At 44.7% G+C, this 21,580-nt stretch overlaps 2 protein-coding genes across 5 annotated transcripts in view; both read left to right on the top strand.

Annotated features, from left to right (window-relative positions):
* The window catches only part of NCAPD3 (non-SMC condensin II complex subunit D3), a 60,630-nt gene that overhangs the window by 9,688 nt on the left and 29,362 nt on the right, over nt 1-21,580 (top strand). The window contains exons 9-16 of one of the 4 annotated variants that reach the window (XM_019975430.2): nt 1,353-1,425; nt 2,147-2,272; nt 2,399-2,651; nt 3,019-3,075; nt 3,370-3,420; nt 14,054-14,127; nt 14,652-14,786; nt 15,538-15,758. In XM_019975430.2, the coding sequence (XP_019830989.2) occupies nt 1,353-1,425; nt 2,147-2,272; nt 2,399-2,651; nt 3,019-3,075; nt 3,370-3,420; nt 14,054-14,127; nt 14,652-14,786; nt 15,538-15,758 (990 nt within the window). Of the gene's footprint in view, nt 1-1,352; nt 1,426-2,146; nt 2,273-2,398; nt 2,652-3,018; nt 3,076-3,330; nt 3,421-14,050; nt 14,128-14,651; nt 14,787-15,537; nt 15,759-21,580 lie in introns of all 4 variants that reach the window. The other 3 variants (XM_019975429.2, XM_019975428.2, XM_019975427.2) reach the window with 3 other exon arrangements.
* On the top strand, nt 16,876-21,108 carry LOC109569749 (histone PARylation factor 1-like). Its single transcript, XM_070767522.1, is given in 2 exon segments — nt 16,876-20,491; nt 20,494-21,108. Coding segments are annotated over 2 exon segments (1,299 nt in total). The 5' UTR covers nt 16,876-19,704; the 3' UTR covers nt 21,006-21,108.

The following is a 21,580-nucleotide window of genomic DNA, read 5'->3' as shown; positions in this document are numbered from 1 at the left end:
CTTTTTGACTCTCCTCTGAGTCTCTTTCGTTAGGTTCCTTGCCACTTTTTTTTTTAACTTCTTTATCAATAATTGATAGACTAATCTTCCCCTCATGAGTCAGTAGGCTTTGCCTACAGAGTCCCACGTCTGGGCTTTACTGGAAAGATGCTGCTGCATCACAAGCTGTTCTGTCTTCAGTTTTGTCTGTCTGACAGCAGCACGGGGGTGGTGGGGACAGTGGAGAGCGTGCTCGTGAGCAGATGCGGTGCCTGGGCAGGTGCAGGTGTGGGTGTGGGCACGGGGTGCGGGTGCAGGTGTGGGGTAAGGGCGCGGGGTGTGGGTGCGGGGTGTGGGTGCGGGTGTGGGTGTGGGCACGGGGTGTGGGTGCAGGTTGCGGGTGCGGGTGCTGGCATCCAGGTACAGGCACTGTCTGACCCCTGAGCGAGCCTTTCTCCTTAAGGATTTTTTTTTAAACAGCAGATAAGAGGTTTTAAGTAGAAGCACTTGTTTTAAATTTTCCACGTATTCATGATGTCAGCAGTTGTAGTACTGTTTCTATAATGGCGTAAATAAACTTGAAAATGGGTTGAATCTGGGCACTTGAATAGCTTCCTTGAGGGTTGACTTTGGAGAAGTACTGTTAGATACTCATTTTGCTGACCTACCACAGGGTGGTACCATGTCTCAGTCTGTCATTTACTTCAAAAGGCTATATTGGAGCCTTTTTTTAAAAAGTATTATCAAGCTCTTCACAGAGAAAGTTGCCAATTTTTTTTTTAAGTTATTCATTTATTTATGGCTGTTCTGGGTCTTAACTGCTGCACGGGCCTCTCTCTAGCTGTGATGACTGGGGGCTACTCTGATCGCAGTGTGCAGGTGTCTTGCTGCCGAGCGTGGACTCGAGGGCTCCCAGGCTTCAGGGGTTGAGGCACATGGGCTCAGGAGGTGTGGCTCACGGGCTTACTTGCGCCTCTGCCTGTGGGTTCTTCCTGGATCTGGGATTGAATCTGCATTTACTGCATTGGGAGGTGGATTCTTTACCACTGAGCCACCAGGGAAGCCTTATTTCAGCCTTGATAAGAACCATGGTAAGCAGTCCAAGGATCTTGGAAGGTCTGGGCCCTGCCCCTCCCTGACTGGCTGCTGGAAGCAGTTTGGAGACCACCCGGGCTTGGGGAACGGTGTCCACTGTGACGCTCTTTTCACACTCCACACACTCAGACCTTGCTGCCAGCACAGGCAGATTGTTCTTAGTAGTTACGGTTTCTAAAATGTAGAAATGTCACTATTTTTGAGAATAGGTTCAGGGAAAGTTGTTGTTTTACTTTTATTATAGGTATAAACAGTGACTGTTTCTTTTCTTTTTAAAGTTTGCTGGTGGATGAGCTTAAAGAAAGCATGTACCCAGTCCTTCGTACTCTACTGCAGCACATCTGTGTCAAGGTACTGTTTGCTGTATTATCAAGAGTATGAAAAACATGTGAAAGTAAATGCCTGTGTGTGTTCTTAGAAATGAGTCTATATCATTACCAAGCACTGTATTTTTTATTTAGTATGTTCACTGTTCTTTTTGAGTATTTGGGGAGGGTAAAACGACTTTTTTTCCTTCTTTAGAAAACTTCAAATATATAAAGATACAGAACAGAGTAATGAACAGAATGTTAAGTGATTTTGTATAAGGAGAAACTCTACCAGCACGTAGGCACACTGGATTTTCTTAGGAAGCAGATTTCATCATATCTCTTCAGACATAAATATTGCATGCGTCTCTACAGCATAAGAACTCTTTAAAAACATATCCACAAAATATTAACACACCTAAAAAACTCACAGTAATGCCTTAATATCATCCAATGTCCGGTTAGTATTCAAAATTCTGTGAATATCTCTTAAAACTTTTAACAGTTTGGACAGATGATGCTTCACTTGAACTCTGTGGATCCTAGAGATCTGTAAACTCTGAAATTGGGCTTGGAGATCTCTTCTAGACTAGTCCCCAGTAGGTCTGAGACGTAGAACTGGGTAGTCATTTCTGTAACATGTAGACAGTTGGCACTGTTGCCAAGCTGGGTGCACTCAGTGCTTGTCTGCTTGCACCAATGCATGTGTCTCTGTCGTTGTGCGTGGGGCCTGGCGGGGCAGCTTCTCAGGGTCTGTGTTTCAGGTGGTCGACAAATCTGAGTACCGGACTTATGCAGCTCAGTCCCTGGTCCAGCTGCTCAACAAGCTTCCCTGTGCAGAATATGCCTCTTTCATGGCCTGGCTTTATGGATTAACACGCAATGCCAAGGTAGGCACTACGCCTGCGTGAGCTCCTGGCTCGAGGCTCTGCAGCTCTGTGCCTGCAGGCTGCAGCTACAGCGGCACTGTGCCTGCTTCCTCTGTGATGGGGACGTGTGCGGCTCTGCTTCACCAGGTCTCCCACCGGGTCTTCACTCTTGATGTGGCCTTGGCCCTCCTGGAGCTGCCTGAACGAGAGGTGGATGGCCCGCTGGCCCCGGAGCATGAGAAGTTCCTAAAGCATAAGTTCTTGGTTCAGGAAATCCTGGTTGCCCGCTGTAAAGACAAGGCCCCGACGGTGCGCAGCAAGGCGCTCTCCAGTTTTGCACTCTGCCTGGAGTCCTCTGCCACAGCCCCATCGGACAGCATCCAGGAGCTCCTGCATAACAGTGAGTGCGCTGAGCACCCGAGCCTGGCCTCACTCCTGCTGGTCCAGACTGGGTGGCAGAAATAATCGGAGTGCTGCGATAACTGCGGCCCCCAGTCCCCTTCAGCTGGGGGTGCTGCGGAGTAGCTCTTACGTGAGTGGTCTCACAGGCCTGTCCTTGGGTTGAGGTTGTTGGCTACAGTCGTTACTGCTTCGTGTCGTTGGGTAGTGGATGCGTGGGGCCTGTGTAATGCACACAGTGAATTGTCAGTATTTAGAGTCTGTCTCATCTTCAGGCCTGATTATCTCGAAATGGGTTCTTCTGTAAATATTTACATATGGTTTTCATACTGTGACTTTTCTCCTCTGACCTGTCTGCTTACTTATAGCTCCTGCAGTTCCAGGAGTACAGAGCCACCGACAGAGTCCATCAACAAATTCATCAGGTAAGAAAATGGGTCAATATACTGTCAGATATTGAATAATTGTGCGTTTAATTAAAGGACTTACTGAATATCTGTAATGTTTTCTGTCTGCATATTACCTGATTTAGTATTGCACTTTTTTCTTCAAAGAAGTTAAAATTTATTTCAGTAATGATTCATAGTAACTTAAATGTGTAATATGCTATGATTATGTTAATGAAAAGTATAACAATTTTTTAGTGTATTGACAGAGCCTTTTTAAAATTTATTTTTAAGCTTTTTCCTATCAGAGGCAGATACTTAACCCTTCTGCAGGTTCAGAGGTGATCCACACAGACAGCAGTGGTGAAGGAGCCAGATCTATGGGTATGTCAGATCTTATCCCTTATTGATGAGCAGTAACCAGGAGATTTCAGACAATTGTAGGTAGGGCCTCAAAACGTGGGGATTTTTTTTCAAACTCACCCTTGCTATTGGAAGATCTTTTGTTTTCCCTTAAAAGTAATTTCCATCTTATTTCCTTAATTGATGTCCTTGCACTATTCTGTATTTCATTTCAAGGTAAAGAATAAGATACGTTTCACTTGTCATGTATTTCTGTATTTCACATATTTCTGTCACACTTCAGAGAATGTTCCAAGTATTTTATTTGCTCACTGAAGTCAGTTGTTATGAACACTTGGGCTTGCTGACCAGAAAGGACCAGTTACTAGGGAAGGTGCTGCTGCTGCTGCTGCTAAGTCTCCTCAGTCGTGTCTGACTCTGCGAGATCCCATACACGGCAGCCCACCAGGCTCCCCCGTCCCTGGGATTCTCCAGGCAAGAACACTGGAGTGGGGTGCCAATTTCCTTCTCCAATGTGTGAAAGTGAAAAGTGAAAGTGAAGTTGCTCAGTCGTGTCCGACTCTTCATGATTCCATAGACTGCAGCCTACCAGGCTCCTCCGTCCATGGGATTTTCCAGGCAAGAGTACTGGAGTGGGGTGCCATTGCCTTCTCCATGGGAAGGTGCAGTAGAATTAAATTTAGTTTAGAGAAAAGTCATCACAGAAGAGGGGAAAAAAATGCACAATACTGTGGCCCTTGTTTATCTTTTATTCCTTATTACTTTTTCACGTGGCATCTTGACTGTGCTCATGCCACCCCAGAATCCACTTCTAATACATGGTAGGGAACTGTGAGTCCTGGCTTCCATGGGAAAGTGCAGAATCTGGGTTATAGTTTCTCTATACCAGTAATGCTAAAGCTGAAACTCCAGTACTTTGGCCACCTCATGCGAAGAGTTGACTCATTGGAAAGACTCTGATGCTGGGAGGGATTGGGAGCAGGAGGAGAAGGGGACGACAGAGGATGAGATGGCTGGATGGCATCACTGACTCGATGGACGTGAGTCAGAGTGAACTCCGGGAGTTGGTGATGGACAGGGAGGCCTGGCGTGCTGCGATTCATGGGGTCGCAAAGAATCGGACACGACTGAGCAACTGATCTCATCTGATCTGATCTGATACCAGTAATATAAACTGTCTTTTAACGGGTCACACATACCGTGTGGAGATTCTGGGATCCTTTCTCCCACGAACCCTGTACTTGATTCTAAACACAAGTGATGTTTGTTCTCTTTCAGTGACTTACTGAATCAGAATAATCTGGGATGGTAAAGTGTCAATGTGATTCAGGAGAGCAGAAACACACCTGGCTAGGTGGTAGAAAGACCTGGAGCTACTCTCAGGTTCTGTGTCTGTCTAGCTGTATGGTCTGTGAAAGTCACTTTTATGGGCTCTTCCTTCACCTGTATGATGACATGGCATCCTGTAGTAGAGAAAAACTACATTAGAAATGAGAGGCAGTCTGAATACCCAGGCCAGTTGTGTTACTAAAGAGCTGGATGATCCAAGACGTGGGAGTCAGCAGACCTCCCTGACTGCTTGTCACTTCTGATCCTGTAACCTTGTCTGTCCTTCACAGAGGGCTTTTGTCAGGTCTGCAGAGATCATATTTAGAGAAGTGACTTTAAAAGATAGAAGAGAGAACATGTGCAGAGAATAACTGATATAATGAGATCTATCAGTTTATTTGATAAACATGGATATCATTCCTTCCAATCTGTGCAAGGCACTGCAGGTACGAACCCTAACAAAAATAGTTCCACGTCTTAAGGAGCAGGGGGAGAGGCAGGTATGCATGTACCTAAAATCATAATGCTGCCAGATGGGTGCTGAGGTGCAGTAAAGTGCCGTGAGAATCAGTACTTATCATTGCAGTCTGAAATACCACATTTAAATGACTAGATATTAGCCTATGTTACTCAAATTCAGAGTAGTAACTCAGGATGTACTAACAGATCCCTAAAATAACTGAAGAAATTTAATGTGGAAAAATGTTGAATGTTTGCGTTAACTCCAGTCTGAGCACGTTACAGACTCACTGTTGTGCATTATCATTCAGTTGCTCAGTCGTGTGCAACTCGTTGAGACCCCATGGACTGCAGCACACCAGGCTTCCTTGTCCACACCATCTCTCAGAGCTTGCTTAAACTCAGGTCTGTTGAGTCAGTAATGTCATCCAACCATCTTGTCTTTTTTGTATAGTTCTTCTGTGTATTCTTGCCACCTCTTCTTAATATCTTAATATCTTCTGCTCCTCCTAAGTCCATCCCGTTTCTGTCCTTTATTGTGCCCATCTTTGCATGAAATGTTCCCTTGATATATCTAATTTTCTTGAAGAGATATCTAGTCTTTCCCATTCTGTTGTTTTTCTCTATTTCTTTGCATTGTTCACTTAGGAAAGCTTTCTTATCTCTTCTTGCTATTCTTTGGAACTCTGCATTCAGATGGGTATATATCTTTCCTTTTTCCTTTGCCTTTGACTTCTCTTCTTTTCTCAGCTATTGGTAAGGCCTCTTCAGACATTGAACAGGAGGCAGTGATCAAAGCTACCCCCAAGAAAAAGAAATGCAAAAAGGCAAAATGGTTGTCTGAGGAGGCCTTACAAATAGGTGAGAAAAGAAGAGAAGCGAAAGACAAAGGGGAAAAGGAAAGATATACTCATTTGAGTGCAGAGTTCCAAAGAATAGCAAGGAGAGTTAAGAAAGCCCTCCTCAGTGATCAGTGCAAAGAAATAAGAGGAAAACAATAGAATGGGAAAGACTAGAGATCTCTTCAAGAAAATTAAAGATACCAAGAGAACATTTCAGGCATAGATGGGCACAGTAAAGGACAGAAATGGTAAGGACCTAACAGAAGCAGAAGAGATTCAGAAGAGGTGGCAGGAATACACAGAAGAACTGTACAAAAAAGATCTTCACGACCCAGATAATCATGATGGTGTGATCACTCACCTAGAGGCAGACATCCTGGGATATGAAGTCAAGTGGGCCTTAGGGAGCATCACTATGAACAAAGCTAGTGCAGATGATGGAATTCCAGTTGAGCTATTTCAAATCCTAAAAGATGGTGCTGTGAAAGTGCTGCATTCAATATGCCAGAAAATTTGGAAAACTCAGCAGTGGCCACAGGACTGGAAAAGGTCAGTTTTCATTCCAATCCTAAAGAAGGGCAATGCCAGAGAATGTTGAGGCTACTGCACAATTGCACTCACTTTATATGCTAGCAAAAATAATACTCAAAATTCTGCAAGCCAGGCTTCAACAGTAAGTGAACTGTGAACTTCCAGATGTTCAAGCTGGATTTAGAAAAGGCAGAGGAACCAGAGATCAAATTGCCAACATCTGTTGGATCATAAAAAGCAGGAGAGTTCCAGAAAAACATCTACTATTGCTTTATTAGCCTTTGACTGTGCGGATCCCAAGGAACTGTGGAAAATTCTTTAAGAGATGAGAATACCAGACTACTTACCTGCCTCTTGAGAAATCTGTATGCAAGTCAAGAAGCAACAGTTAGAACCGGACATGGAACAACAGACTGGGTCCAAATCAGGAAAGGAGTACATCAGGGGTGTATATTGTCTCCCTGCTTATTTAATTTATATGCAGAGTACATCATGTGAAATGCCAAGCGGGATGAAATGCAGGCTGGAATCAAGATTGACCAGAGAAATATCAATAACCTCAGATATGCAGATGACACCACCCTTATGGCAGAAACTGAAGAAGAACTAAAGAGCCTCTTGATGAAAGTGAACGAGGAGAGTGAAAAAGCTGGCTTAAAACTCAACATTCAAAAAACTAAGATCATGGCATCCGGTCCCATCACTCGATGACAAATAGATGGAGAAACAGTGGAAACAGTGACAGACTTTATTTTCTTGGGCTCCAGTCATTGCAGATGGTGACTGCAGTCATGAAAGTAAACGACACTTGCTCCTTGGAAGAAAAGCTATGACCAACCTAGACACCATATTAAAAAGCAGAGACATTACTTTGCTGACAAAGGTCCATCTAGTCAAGGCTATGATTTTTCCAGTGGTCATGTATGGATGTGAGAGTTGGACTATAACGAAAGCTGAGTGCTGAAGAATTGATGCTTTTGAACTGTGGTTTTTGAGAAGACTCTTGAGAGTCCCTTGGACTGCAGGGAGATCCAACCAGTCCATCCTAAAGGAAATCAGTCCTGAATAGTCATTGGAAGGACTGATGCTGAAGGTGAAGCTCCAATACTTTGACCACCTGATGCAAAGAGCCGACTCATTGGAAAAGACCCTGGTGCTGGGAAAGATTGAGGGCAGGAGGAGAAGGGACGACAGAGGATGAGATGGTTGCATGGCATCACCGACTCAATGGACATGAGTTTGAGCAAGCTCTGGGAGTTGATGATGGATAGGAAAGCCTGGTGTGCTGCTGTCCAAGGGGTCACAAAGGGTCAGACGCAACTGAGTGACTGATCTGAACTGAATTGGACTCCTGTACCATGTATTAACCTCCATCCATCGTTTCTCAGGCACGCTGTCTCTCAGATCTTATCCCTTGAATCTATTTCTCACTTCCACTGTGTAGTCGTCAGGGATGTGATTTAGGTCATACCTGAATGGCCTTGTGGTTTTCCCTACCTTCTTCAATTTAAGTCTGAATTTGGCAGTAAGCAATTTGTGATCTGAGCCACAGTCAGTTCCTGGTCTTGTTTTTTGCTGACCATATAGAGCTTCTCCATACTCCTGTGCAAAGAATATAATCAATTTGATTTTGATATTGACCATCTGGTGACGTCCATGTGTAGAGTCGTCTCCTGTGTTATTGGAAGAGGCTGTGTGTTTGCTATGACCAGTGCATTCTCTTGGCAAAAGTCTGTTAGCCTTTGCCCTGCTTCATTCCGTACTCCAAGGCCCAATTTGCCCGTTACTCCAGGTGTTTCTTGACTTCCTACTTTTGCATTCCAGTCCCCTGTAATGAAAAGGACATCTTTTTTGGGTGTTAGTTCTAAAAGGTCTTGTAGGTCTTAACAGAACCGTTCAACTTCAGCTTCTTCAGCATTACTGGTCGGGGCATAGACTTGGATTACCGTGGTGTTGAATGGTTTGCCTTGGAAACAAACAGAGGTCATTCTGTTGTTTTTGAGATTGCATCCAAGTACTGCATTTTGGACTCTTTTGTTGACTGTGACGGCTACTCCATTTCTCCTAAGGGATTCCTGCCCACAATAGTAGATATAATGGTCATCTGAGTTAAATTCACCCATTCCAGCCCATTTTAGTTCACTGATTCCTAAAATGTTGATGTTCACTCTTGCCGTCTCCTGTTTTACCACTTCTAATTTGCCTTGATTCATGGGCCTAACATTCCAGGTTCCTGTGCAATATTTTTCTTAACACTATCGGACTTTACTTCCATCATCAGGCATATCCACAATTGGGTGTTGTTTCTGCTTTGCCTCAGCCTCTTCATTCCTCCTGGAGCTATTTCTCCACTGATCTCCAGTAGCATATTGGGTACCTACAGACCTGGGGAGTTCATCTTTTAGTGTCGTATCTTTTTGCCTTTTCATGCTGTTCGTGGGGTTCTCAAGGCGAGAATATTGAACTGGTTTGCCATTCTCTTCTCCAGTGGACCACATTTTGTCAGAACTCTCCACCATGACCCGTCTGTCTTGGGTGGCCCTACATGGCATGGCTCAGTTTCATTGAGTTAGACAAGGCTGTGATCAGTTTGACTAGTTTAATTTTCTGTGATTGTGGTTTTCATTCTGTCTGCCCTGTGATAGATGAGGATAAGAGGCTTACGGAACCTTCCTGATGGGATGACTGACTGTGGGATAAATCGAGTCTGGCTCTGGTTGGGGGGCCGTGCTCAATAAATCTTTAATCCAGTTTTCTGCTGTTGTGTGGGTCTGTGTTCCTATCCTGTAGTTTGTGAAAGTTGCTCAGTCCTGTCTGACTCTTTGTGACCCCATGGACAGTCCATGGAGTTCTCCAGTCCAGAATACTGGAGTGGGTAGCTTGTCCTTTCTCCAGGACATCTTCCCAACCCAGGAATCAAACCAGGGTCTCTGCACTGCAGGCGGATTCTTTACTAACTGAGCTATCAGGGAAGCCCCCTGTAGTTTGGCTTTGGCTAAGGTCAAACTGTGGTGGGGTTAATGGTGGTGATGACGACCTCCTTCAAAAGGACTTATGCCAGCATGCCTCGGCTCCTAGGACTGTTGTATTCAGTGCCCCTGACCCCGTGGCAGGCCACTATCGAGCCATGCTTCCACTGGAGACTTCTGGACGCTCACAGGCAAGTCTGGCTCAGTCTCCTGTGGGGTCACTGCTCCTTCCTTCTGGGTCCTGGTGGGCACAAGGTTTTGTTCGTGCCCTCAGAGAGTCTGTTTCCTGTCCTGTGGAAGTTTGGTAATCAAATCCCACTGGCCTCCAAAGTCAGATTCCCTGGGGAGTCTCAGTCCCTTTGCTGGATCCCCAGGTTGGGAAGTCTGTTGTGGGCCCTAGAACTTTTGCAACAGTGTGAGAACTTCTTTGGTATAATTGTTCTCCAGTCTGTGCGTCCTCCACCTGGTGGCTCTGTGGTGGGGCTAATGGTGACCTTCTCCAAGAGGACTTTGGCCAGATGCCACGCCCCCCAGCCTGCTGCAGCCAGAGCTCCGTCCAGGGCAGGCCCCTGCTGACCTGTGCCTCCGCAGGAGACACTTGGACACTCTCAGCCGGTCTGACTGAGTCTCTTGTGGGGGTCACCGCTCCTTTTCCTGGGTCCTGGTGCAGACAGGGTTCTGTTTGCACCCTCTGAGTGACTCTGGTGGGTATGAGGTTTGATTCTAAACGCAGTTTCGCCCCTCCTGCCATCCTGTTAGGGCTTCTCCTTTGCCCTGGGACGTGGGGGTATCTTTTTTTGGTGAGATCCAACATTCTCCTGTCGATGGTTGTTCAGCAACTAGTCGCAATTTTGGTGTTCTTGGAGGAGTAGAAGAGCACAAGTCTTTCTCCTCCACCTCAGAATCCAACAATGGATTCTCACTGTTGTACAGATGCTTCCAAACACTACTGTATTGCTTTAATTATGCTTCTAAATGATAAGAGCTTGACAGATGTAAAGAGCCCATGTTCCCACCTTATTTTTGATAAACTAAAATGACTTGTGTTGTTGGCATTAACTGTACATTAAAACATTTGTATAGTTACTACACGCCAGATACTGTGCTAATAAGTACCGGTGTTGGTGTGTTTTCTTTTGAGAGATGATTCATAAAAGTCACCGTTTAAAAGTATGTTGAATCCAGTGGTTGTTAGTGGTTCATAAATTTGTGTAATCAACTTCCAGAAGCTTCTCATTAACTGAGTGGGAAACCTCATCCCCACGAGCAGTCAGCCCCTGTGCTCCCCCTGTCTGTGGATCCTCCTGTTCTGGACAGTTCACACAAGTGCAACCCTAGAACATGCAGCCTTGTGCAGACAACTGCTTTGCCATCTGTTTTCAAGGTTCATCCACGGTGAGGCGTGTAGTACTGTATCAGTACTCTGTTCCTCTTTATGGCTGAATATAGTCCCTTGTATGGATGGACCACATTTTGTGTGTTCGTTCATTCTGGCATTTCCTCAAAATGTTAGACGTAGAGTCACCACATGACCCAGAAGTTCCACTCCTTAGTGTGCAACCACAAGGGAAGAAAAGAGTGAATCCATACACACACTCATACACAACATCCGCACTCACGCACCACATGGTATGAGGATGTTTGTAGAAGCATCCTTCACAGTAGCCAAAACATGGAAACAACCCATGTCCATTTATCTTTTGATTTTTGAGGTAAAAGTTCATATTTTCTACATCCAGATCCTTTTCGGATATGATTTGCACACCTGTTTTTCTCATTCTTAGGGTTATCTTTTCACTTTCTTGATGGTGTTCTAAGAGTTTTATAGTTTGAGCTCTTAACATTTTGGTCTTGGTTCAATTTTGAGTTAATTTTTGCTTATGATGTGAGTTAGGGATCCATCTTTCAATGTAAATATCAAATTGTCCAACTCTTTTCTGACCTATTGGACTATACAGTCCGTGGAATTCTCCAGGCCAGAACACTGGAGTGCGTAGCCTTTCCTTTCTCCAGGAATCTTCCCAACCCAGGGATCGAACTCAGGTCTCCCACATTGCAGGCAGATTCTTTACCAGCTGAGCCACAAGGGCAGCCCAAGAATACTGGAGTGGGTCACCTTTCCCTTCTCCAGGGGATCTTCTCGACCCAGGAATCAAACCGGGGTCTCCTGCATTGCAGGCGGATTCTTTACCAGCTGAGCTACCAGGGAATGCCACTGTGGGATATAGTGCCACTGTAAAAATACCTAAGCCTTCCAGCCCATGAACAAGGGATGCCTTTCTATATTTAGGTCTCCTCTAATTCGTTTCAGTGATGTTTTATAGTTTTCAGTGTGTAACTCTTGCTGTTTACACTTATTCCTAAGTATTTTATTCTCTTTATTTTAAGTGAAATTGCTTTCTTAATTTCATTTTGATTGCTTATTGATAGTTTATACAACTGATTTTAATGATGGATCTTGTATCCTGCAATGTTGGTAAATCAGTTACCAGCCTTAAAAGGTTTTGTGTGTGTGTGTGTGAGATTCCTTAAGATTTTCTACCTATCAGATCATGCCATCTGTGAGAACAGTTACTTCTTTTTTCTAATCTGAATGCCTTTGTTTCTTTTTCTTGCCTGTTTTCCCCGCTGGGACTGCTAGTGGAGTTGAAGTAGGGAAAGTAGACACCCATGTCTTCCGTTTGTCTTTCCCGTTGAGTGTGGTGCTAGCTCTGCGTTGCTTCAGGATGACCTTTATCACTGTGAGGAAGTTTTCTGTTTTCTGACTTTGTTGACTGCTTTTATCGTGAACGGGTGTAGGATTTTGCACGCACCACTTCTGCATCTATGGAGATGATCATGTGGCCTTGGTCCTCTGTTCTGTGATGGCATATCACAGTGAATGATCTTCCCATGTCCTCGGATAAATCCCAAGCATGGAGTATAATCCCTTTTGTATTTTGCTGGGTTAATTTAATTTGCTAATATTTTGCTGAGGATTTTTTTTTTTAATTTTTAATTTTTTGGCCCTACCACGGGGCATATGGCTTCTCGACCAGGGAACAAACCTGTGTCCCCTGCCTGGGAAGCTTGGAGTCTGCACTGCTGGACCCAAGGGAAGGCCCTTGCTGAGGATTTTATGTCTGTATTCACAAGAGATTTTGGTCTGTTGTTTTCTTGAGCTATTTTGTCTTGTTTTGCTTTCAGGATAATACTGGCTTCATAGAAGGAGGTGGAAAGTGATATAGGGATTCTAGTTTTTTGAAAGAGTTTAGGAAGCATTGTTACTAATTTTTGTTAATTGGTGTTTTTGTTAATAGTTGACAGATTCCAGTAGAGCCATCTGGTCCTGACCCTTTGTGCATGTGTGTGAAATATTTTGCTTACTAGTTCAGTCCCTTTACTTGTTACTGTGTATTCAGTCTTTGTCTCTCCTTGAGTTAGTTTTCCTAATGTATGTCTTTAATAATATGTAGATATTTAATCCAGGTTACTTAAATGTGTTAGCATAAAACTGTTCATAGTATTCATAACCTTGTCCCTCCTTCATTCCTGATTTTAGCAGTTAGACTCATCTGTTATTTTCTGTCTAGGAAAATATTAGTTTGGTTGATCTTAAATAACCTACTTTGATTTCATTGACTTTCTTTATCGTTTTCCATATTGTTTTATTTTCTACTGTTCTTTCTTGTGCATCAGCATTTCTCAAGTGTGGTTTGGGGTCCCTAAGCCTCCTTCAGTGGGCCCTTGAAGTTAGTACAGTTTTCATAGTAATATTAAGACATCAGTTACCTTTTACTCTCTGGTTTTCTCAAAAGTGTACTTTGGAGTTTTGCAGACAGAGGTCCCAGACAGGCAAAAGCAGATAGAAGCAGAGATGACAACCCAGCTGTCGTTTAAGTCTGACATTAAAGAGTTTGCAAAATGTAAATCAGTGCCATTCTCTTCACTACTTTATTTTTCAGTTAAAGTGTATGCCATTTATTTGGTATCTTAAGATGAATTATTAAATCTTTTTATAATTCTCATTTTAAGTTTCTAATTCATGTTAAAAGCTATCATCCACATTTATTTGGGAAAAAAAAAAAAACCTCTTATGAGTCTTCAGTAATATCTAATGGTGTAAAGGGACTCTTGATGAGAGGGTTTTAAAACTCCTGTTCTGTATTGTCTTACTTAGTCTTTAAAACACCCAATGGTTTACATCTTCCCATTTGTAGTAAATAGAATGAAAAAATCTAAATAAATTCATTCAGAATTTTAGTCTTAGGAGCCCAGTTTAAAGCTTAATTTTCCAGAATTTATACTCTTTTGAAATGTTACTACTCTGCCTACTACTACTTCTGCGTTATTGTACCTATCAAATAATAGGTAATTATGTGAATTTTCTTCTTTTTCTACATGATTTCATGCTGTGGTTTCTTATGATTTAAAACCAGCAAACTGGCCAGTTTTGGATTGGTGCATGCTCTCAGGAGTGTGTGCTGAGAGGCTGGGGCTCTGCTGGCCTCAGGCTGTAATGACTTCTTGGTGTTTCCTCAGCAGAAATGGGTTTCCTGGTGTCACTGAGGAATAGGGTCGGCGACGAGAAGACCAGCGTCAGGAAGTCTGCGGTCCAGGTGTGTTTTTCTGGACATTCTTTTCATACCCTCTTTTGAAGCACTAACAGCTTGAAGGTGCAAGAGACTGTTTTAAAAACTTCTGTCATGCTCAGTACTCACATTTCACTTGAGGCTAGTTCACCTTGTCCCTGGTAAACGGGAATTACGCAGATGAACTGAAGGATCCTCTGTTCTTAAGTGGCCTGCTGGATTGCTGGCTTCCTAGGAACCACAATTTTAGATCCTTAATTTGTTTTTTTAGAGTAGGGATTCTTAACCTGGGGACCACAGATGGATTTTGATAGGGTTCATGAAACCCCTGAAATGGTTTCTGAGTACATGTTGATGTAAACTATATGTCAGATTTTCTCCAGAGAGGTCTTAAATTTCCTCAGATTCTAAGAGGTGGGATGTTACTGGGAGGAGTGACAGATCTGTGATCTCAAAAATGAGAGAGTCAGGAACTTGAAGGAATTGTTCGTGTGCAGCCTGTGCTGACCAGTGCCTGTGTCGCCCCGCGGTGTGACCCGCGTACCTTCTAGGTCCTGGTGAACCTCCTAAAGCACTGCGACGTCGAGGGTCTGCAGGACGAGCTCAGCATCCTGCAGGATCGCTGCCGGGACGTCGCGGTGTCTGTCCGCAAGCAGGCCCTGCAGTCTCTCACCGAGCTGCTCCTGGTGAGGCCGGCCGCAGTGTATCTGAGGTGCCCTTCTCCGTCAGGATAACCCAGCCTAATGATGGCGCGCCCGTTAGAAACCCTCCCTAGCTGCCGTGGCCCCAGCAGTGTACAGAGAGGAGTCTCTCCACTGCTTGTGCTGGATCGCATTTCCTGTTAATGTGTCATGTGTCATGTGTCATGTGGACTAGTGCTGGAAAACGCTAGTAGTCAGCATGCATCTCACACAGAAGTGTGAAGTTTAAAATCTGTTTGGTTAGGCCAGAGGCCGACATCACTTTTTGTCCATTGAAACCTGTATAGGTGATACTGCCAAAGGAGCAGATCCACTGATCCTACGTGCAGTTTACTTCCGCCAGCTAGCTAGTTTTGAAGAATTTTTAAAGTATTTTTTCTTATTTCGCAGTAGAAGACTTTAAGCAATGCCTGGTTTGACTTTCTTCATTAGCATCTTTTCTGATTCTTCCTTGAGGTAGATATTTTTTCTCTAGATCTTGAATTATTCCAAAAAAGTACTGCTTTACTACCAGTGATAGATAATCACTTTAAGTCTAAAATGTCAGTATGCTCTGCTTTATAGTAACTGGAGCTTGACCTTGGTTTTCACTTGTATCTGGAGGGTTGGCATTTTTCCACTGTTAGGATTTGTTTGTCATTGTGTTGGAACTACTAATAACACGTCCTAAAACAGGGCTCACAGCTGCCCCGACCTGTGCTCGCACCCTTATGACTTGCTGACTTGGACTCCTCAGGCCCAGCCGCAGTGTGTGCAGATACAGAAGGCCTGGCTGGGGGGCGTGGTCCCAGCCGTGACGGACGACGAGAGCAGCGTGCAGGACAAGGCCCTGGAGTGCCTGGACCGGCTCCTGCTGCAGAGCATCCAGCACCACAGCGAGGGCCACGATGCAGACAGCGGCCAGGCGCTCGCCTGGGCGCTGCTGACGCTGCTGGACACGGACAGCCGGAAGCTGGGGTACGCTTTTCCTGGGCAGCTGCGTGTCCTCGTGGATGGGCCTTGATTTTCAGTTCCTGGGTTGATACTGGAAAATCAGCTCTCCAAATTGCTTGATATACAAAGGCTCAATCTTAGTCTCTTTCTCTTGACCTAGTTCAAGTCTCTTAGCTTTTGTGGTGACAGTTTTTGTGAAGCCTTCCTTTGCCTTTCTGAGTGTTCCCCAGCTTCGAATTGATGTCTTAATATGTAGTAGAAAGCATTGATGGATTTACTGTATCGACATTAACTTTCCACAGTACCGGTTGTGATAGATGACTTCCTAATTAGGACACATTAGACTTTTTCTGACATTTTGTTGGATTGATGACTTAATCACACCACAGTGTTCTTTCCGTTGGATATTTGTTGGTGTTCGCTGTGCAGGGAGCAGTGCAGTGACGAGGTGGCACTGCACTGATCGGTGTTAGTTTACTGCAGGAATGGCCTTTGTGCTCCTTTGCCTGTGTTCTCCTTTCTTTGCTTTACTGTGCAAGAAGTACCTCCCTACTTGTTTCTGTGCGGGTGTAGAGGAATCAGCATCCAGTGGGAAGAGTAACAGGGTCAGTGTCATAATGTTGTTGTTCAGTCACTACGTCATGCCTGACTCTCAGCAAACACACGGATGGCAGTGCACAAGGCCTCCCCGGCCTTCACCCTCTCCCGGAGCTCACTCAGACTCACGTCCATCAAGTTGTGATGCCATCCAGCCATCTCGTCTTCTGTCGTCCCCTTCTCCTCCTGCCTTCAATCTTTTCCAGGTTCACGGTCTTTTCTAGTGAGTCCATTCTTTGCATTGGGTGGCCAGAGTATTGGACCTTCAGCTTCAGCATCAGTCCTTCCAATGAATATTCAGGGTTGATTTCCTTTAGGATTGACTGGTTGGATCTCCTTGCAGTCCAAGGGACTCTCAAGAGTCTTCTCTAGCAGCACGGTTCAAAAGCATCAATTCTTTGGTGCTCAGCCTTCTTTATGGCCCAACTCTCACAATCATACATGACTATGGAGAAACCATAGCTTTGATTATATGGACCTTTTTCAGCAAAATGATTTCTTTGTTTTTTTTTTTTTTTTTGATTTCTTTGGTTTTTAATGCACTGTCTAGGTTTATCATAGCTTTCCTTCCAAGGAGCAAGGGTCTTTTAACCTCATGGCTGAAGTCACCATCTGCATTGATTTTGGAGCCAAGAAAATAAAGTCTGTCACTGCTGCCTCTTTTCCCCCTTCTGTTTACCATGAAGCGTTGGGACCAGATACCATGATCTTAGTTTTTTGAATGTTGAATTTCAAGCCAGCTTTTTCAGTGTCCTCTTTCACCTTCATCAAGAGGCTCTTCTTTAGTTCTTCTTCATCTTCTGCCATTAGAGTGGTACCATCTACATATCTGAGGTTGTTGATATTTCTCCCGGCAGGCTTGATTCCAGCTTGGGATTCATCCAGCCCAGCGTTTTCGCATGATGTGCTCTGCATAGCAGTTAAATAAGCAGGGTGACAATACACAGCCTTGTCGTACTCTTTTTCCCAGTTTAGAACCATTTGTTTTTTCCATGTAAGGTTCTAAGTGTTGCTTTTTAACTTGTATACATGTTTCTCAGGAGACAGGTAAGGTGGTCTGCTGTTCCCATCTCTTTAAGAATTTTCCACAGTTTGTTGTGATCCACACAGTGAAAGGCTTTTGCAGTGTCAGTGACGCAGAAGTAGATGTTTTTTTGGGATTCCTAGCTTTTTTCTCTGTGATCCAACAAATGCTGACAATTTGATCTCTGGTTCCTCTGCCTTTTCTAAACCCAACTTGTACATCTGTAAGTTCTTGGTTCACGTACTGCTGAAGCCTAGCTTGAAGCATTTTGAGCATTACCTTGCTAGCATGTGAAGTGAGCACAATTGTGCGGTAGTTTGAACATTCTTTGGTGTCGCCCTTCTCTGGGATTGGAATGAACACTGGCCTTTTCCAGTCCTGTGGCCACTGCTGAGTTCTCCAAGCTGGCTGGCGTAGAGTGCAGCACTTTCAGAACATCATCTTTTAGGATTTGAAATAGCTCAGCTGGAATTTCATCACCTTCACTAGGTTTGTTTGTAGTGATGCTTCCTAAGACCCAGTTGACTTTGTACTCCAGGATGTCTGGCTCTAAGGAGAGTGACCACACCTCTGTGGTTATCTGGATCATTAAGACCTTTTTTGTATAGTTCTTCTGTGTATTCTTGCCACCTTTTCTTAATCTTTTCTGCTCCCATTAGGTCCTTATCGTTTCTGCCCTTTATTGTCCCCATCTTTGCATGAAATAGTTCCTTCATATCTCCAGTTTTTTGAAGAGATGTCTAGTCTCTCCCATTCTGTTTTTTTCCTCTCTTTCTTTGCATTGTTCAATTAAGAAGACTTTCTTATCTCTCCTTGATAGTCTCTGGAACTCTGCATTCAATTGGGTATATCTTTCCCTTTCTCCTGAGAGGGTAACAGGCAGGAAGGCCAGGGGTCTCCAAATGGAGGAAATAGGCTGCAAGTGTCAGACATTGTTTTATCTCTCTCTTAAGCTACAGGAGGAAACAAACTATCGATATTTTTTTTCCTTCTCTGTACAGATTTAAAAAGAGGTTTCCCTTAAAATACTGGGTTGCCATAATGACACCTGGTTCCATCTGAACTTAACTTTTCTCAAACCTTGAGTTAACCAATGCATTTTTTTTATGGAAACGTTTATCTTAAGCTATGCTAACGTACTATGCATTTACCCCAGACTCTGTCTTCAAGTTAGGAGAAGGCAATGCCACCCCACTCCAGTACTCTTGCCTGGAAAATCCCATGGACGGAGGAGCCTGGTGGGCTGCAGTCCATGGGGTCACTAAGAGTCATGTCACTTTCCCTTTTCCCTTTCATGCATTGGAGAAGGAAATGGCAACCCACTCTAGTGTTCTTGCCTGGAGAATTCCCAGGTACGGGGGAGCCTGGTGGGCTGCCGTCTCTGGGGTTGCACAGAGTCGGACACAACTGAAGCGACTTAGCAGCAGCAGCAGTCACTATATAACATCCGGCTAAAAACTAGCAGGAGGGTATTCTTTCTGCCCCATTCTGATGTCTATGTCAGAAGCTTTCTCTGTCTCCTTTATACTTTAGTAAAACTTGATTGCACAAAAGCTCTGAGCACTCAAGCCTCGTCCCTGGCCGGAAGCTGAGAGCCCTGGCGTGTGTCGTGGCTCAGCCACAGCCTTCCACTCCCTCGCCTTCCACGCCTACTCTTTTTGGCTCAGTGGGTAAAGAAGCTGCTGCAGCACAGAAGATGCGGCCTGTGTGGGTGTGCCCCTGGGTCCAGAGGCAGAGCCTTGCTCGGCCGGGGAGCACCCGCCCTCTCCCTCCGGTGTTCTCCGTCTCGCCTCAGAGGCGGTGCCGCTGACTCCAGCACCAGGTGTGGTTTCCTCTTCCCACGAGCGGATCATGTGGTCTCTGCTCTTTGTGGGTCTGACTCCTTCCACTCAAAGAAGTGCCAGGCCCACTCAGGTGGCTGTGCAGCTGTAGCTCATCCACTGCCATTGTTGCCTGTGTGTCGCACATGAAGAAGCCACAGTTGATGTATCCTGTCGACTGCTGGCTGATGATGGATCGTTTCCGGTTTTCCATCGTGAGGGGAAATGCTGGGACTCTTCTGGGCATGTCTTTGGTGCACATCTCTGTTGCGCGTGTCCCCAGGAGCAGTGCTGTTGGGCGTGCTCTTGTCCTCCCTTAAGTCGCCGCAGACAGCGCTCCAGAGTGGTGGTGCCGGGCTAGAAGCACTTCTGAGAGCTGCAGTTGCTCCCTGTCTTTGTGCCCTCGGTCTTTCTTTTTAGTCATTTTGGTGGCCAGTGCTTGTATTTCCTGGTGGTCTTAATTTGCACTGCCATGGTGACTGATGCAGTTGAGCCCCTTTCATAGCTGGATTAGCATCTAGATATTCACATGTGTATTACCTGCCCAGATATCGTGCCCGGGTTTTTAATCAGGCTGTCTGTTGCTCTTTTGCTTGTTCACCCAAAAGCGTTCAAATGTGTAGAAACACTGTTGTGTGCATCACAGATTCCTCTCCTCCAGCCCAGTGTTTGTGTCTTTAGTCTCTTAATGGTGTCTTTTGATGAGTTCGGTTTGTTAGTGGTTTTCTTTATGGTTAATGGATTTTTTAAGAATTTTTTCCGGGGACCGGCTGGCACTGCACCCTCTTGCTGCAGGATGGTGGGCGGTGGCGCGAAGCATAGACTCTGCGGAGAGGGGCCGCAGTGTGAAAAACTGGTCAATGTGAAGAAGAGTAAGTCCTATGAAGCTGACGTGCCCAGTGACCTTCGAAAAGAGGTGGAAAGCCATTACAGGCTTCTTCTGCCTGAAGATTTCTACCACTTCTGGAGGTTCTGCAAAGGACTTGACCCTGAACAGCCAGCTGATTCACTATCTGCAAGCCTTGGACTTCGATTAGTGGGTCCTTATGATATCCTTGCCGGAAAACATAAAATAAAGAAAAAATCAGCAAGCTTGAATTTTAATCTTCACTGGAGATTTTACTATGATCCTCCTGAGTTCCAGACCATTATTATTGGAGACAGTAAAACTCAATTCCACATGGGGTATTTCAGGGATTCTCCTGATGAACTTCCTGTATTTGTCGGTACAAACGAAGCAAAGAAAAATTGTATAATTGTTCAAAGTGGAGATAATGTGTTTGCTGCAGTCAAATCATTTTTGATGAAAAACTTACAGAAGATAAGAAGAAAACTAGTCTCTTGAAAACCATAGATGAGAAACTCACAGAAGCAGCCAGAGAACTGGGGTTCTCCCTGGAGCAGAGAACTGTGAGGATGAAGCAGAGAGACAAGAAAGTGGTGACAAAGACCTTTCATGGGGCAGGCTTGGTTGTCCCAGTGGATAAAAATGATGTTGGATACAGAGAGCTCCCTGAAACGGATGCCAGCCTCAGGAGAATCTGCGGGACAATTGTGGAGGCCCCGAGCAACGCCGACAGACTGCAGGCCTTTGCCCCCGTCCAGGAGATAATGACCTATGTGCAGCTTGCTAACGATGAGTGCGACTATGGGATGGGGCTGGAGCTGGGGCTGGACCTCTTCTGCCATGGCTCCCACTATTTTCATAAAGTTGCTGGCCAGCTTTTACCTCTGGCATATAATCTGCTGAAGAGGAATCTCTTTGCAGAAATTAATGAAGCTCATCTAGCAAACAGGAGCCAAGAGGACGTGGACCAGCTCGCAGCATGAGTGGGGCTGCCTCTCTGGTGTACAGGATTGCAGAGCTTTAGTGTGAAACATGTTCTTCTGTTTTTAAGGACTACAGGAAATAAATGGATGGCAACTTTGCCTTATGATCCAGCAATCCCACTGCTGGGCATACACACTGAGGAAACCAGAAGGGAAAGAGACACGTGTACCCCAGTGTTCATCGCAGCACTGTTTATAATAGCCAGGACATGGAAGCAACCTAGATGTCCATTGGCAGATGAATGGATAAGAAAGCTGTGGTACATATACACAATGGAGTATTACTCAGCCATTAAAAAGAATACATTTGAATCAGTTCTAATGAGGTGGATGAAACTGGAGCCTATTATACAGAGTGAAGTAAGCCAGAAAGAAAAACACCAATACAGTATACTAACGCATATATATGGAATTTAGAAAGATGCTAACAATAACCCTGTATACGAGACAGCAAAAGAGACACTGATGTATAGAACAGTCTTATGGACTCTGTGGGAGAGGGAGAGCGTGGGAAGATTTGGGAAAACGGCATTGAAACATGTATAATATCATGTATGAAACAAGTCGCCAGTCCA

This window comes from Bos indicus, chromosome 15 (assembly GCF_029378745.1).
Source record: "Bos indicus isolate NIAB-ARS_2022 breed Sahiwal x Tharparkar chromosome 15, NIAB-ARS_B.indTharparkar_mat_pri_1.0, whole genome shotgun sequence".
NCBI lineage: Eukaryota > Metazoa > Chordata > Mammalia > Artiodactyla > Bovidae > Bos > Bos indicus.
Note: the sequence above shows the minus strand (reverse complement) of the source record. Positions and strands in the feature narration are given on the sequence as shown.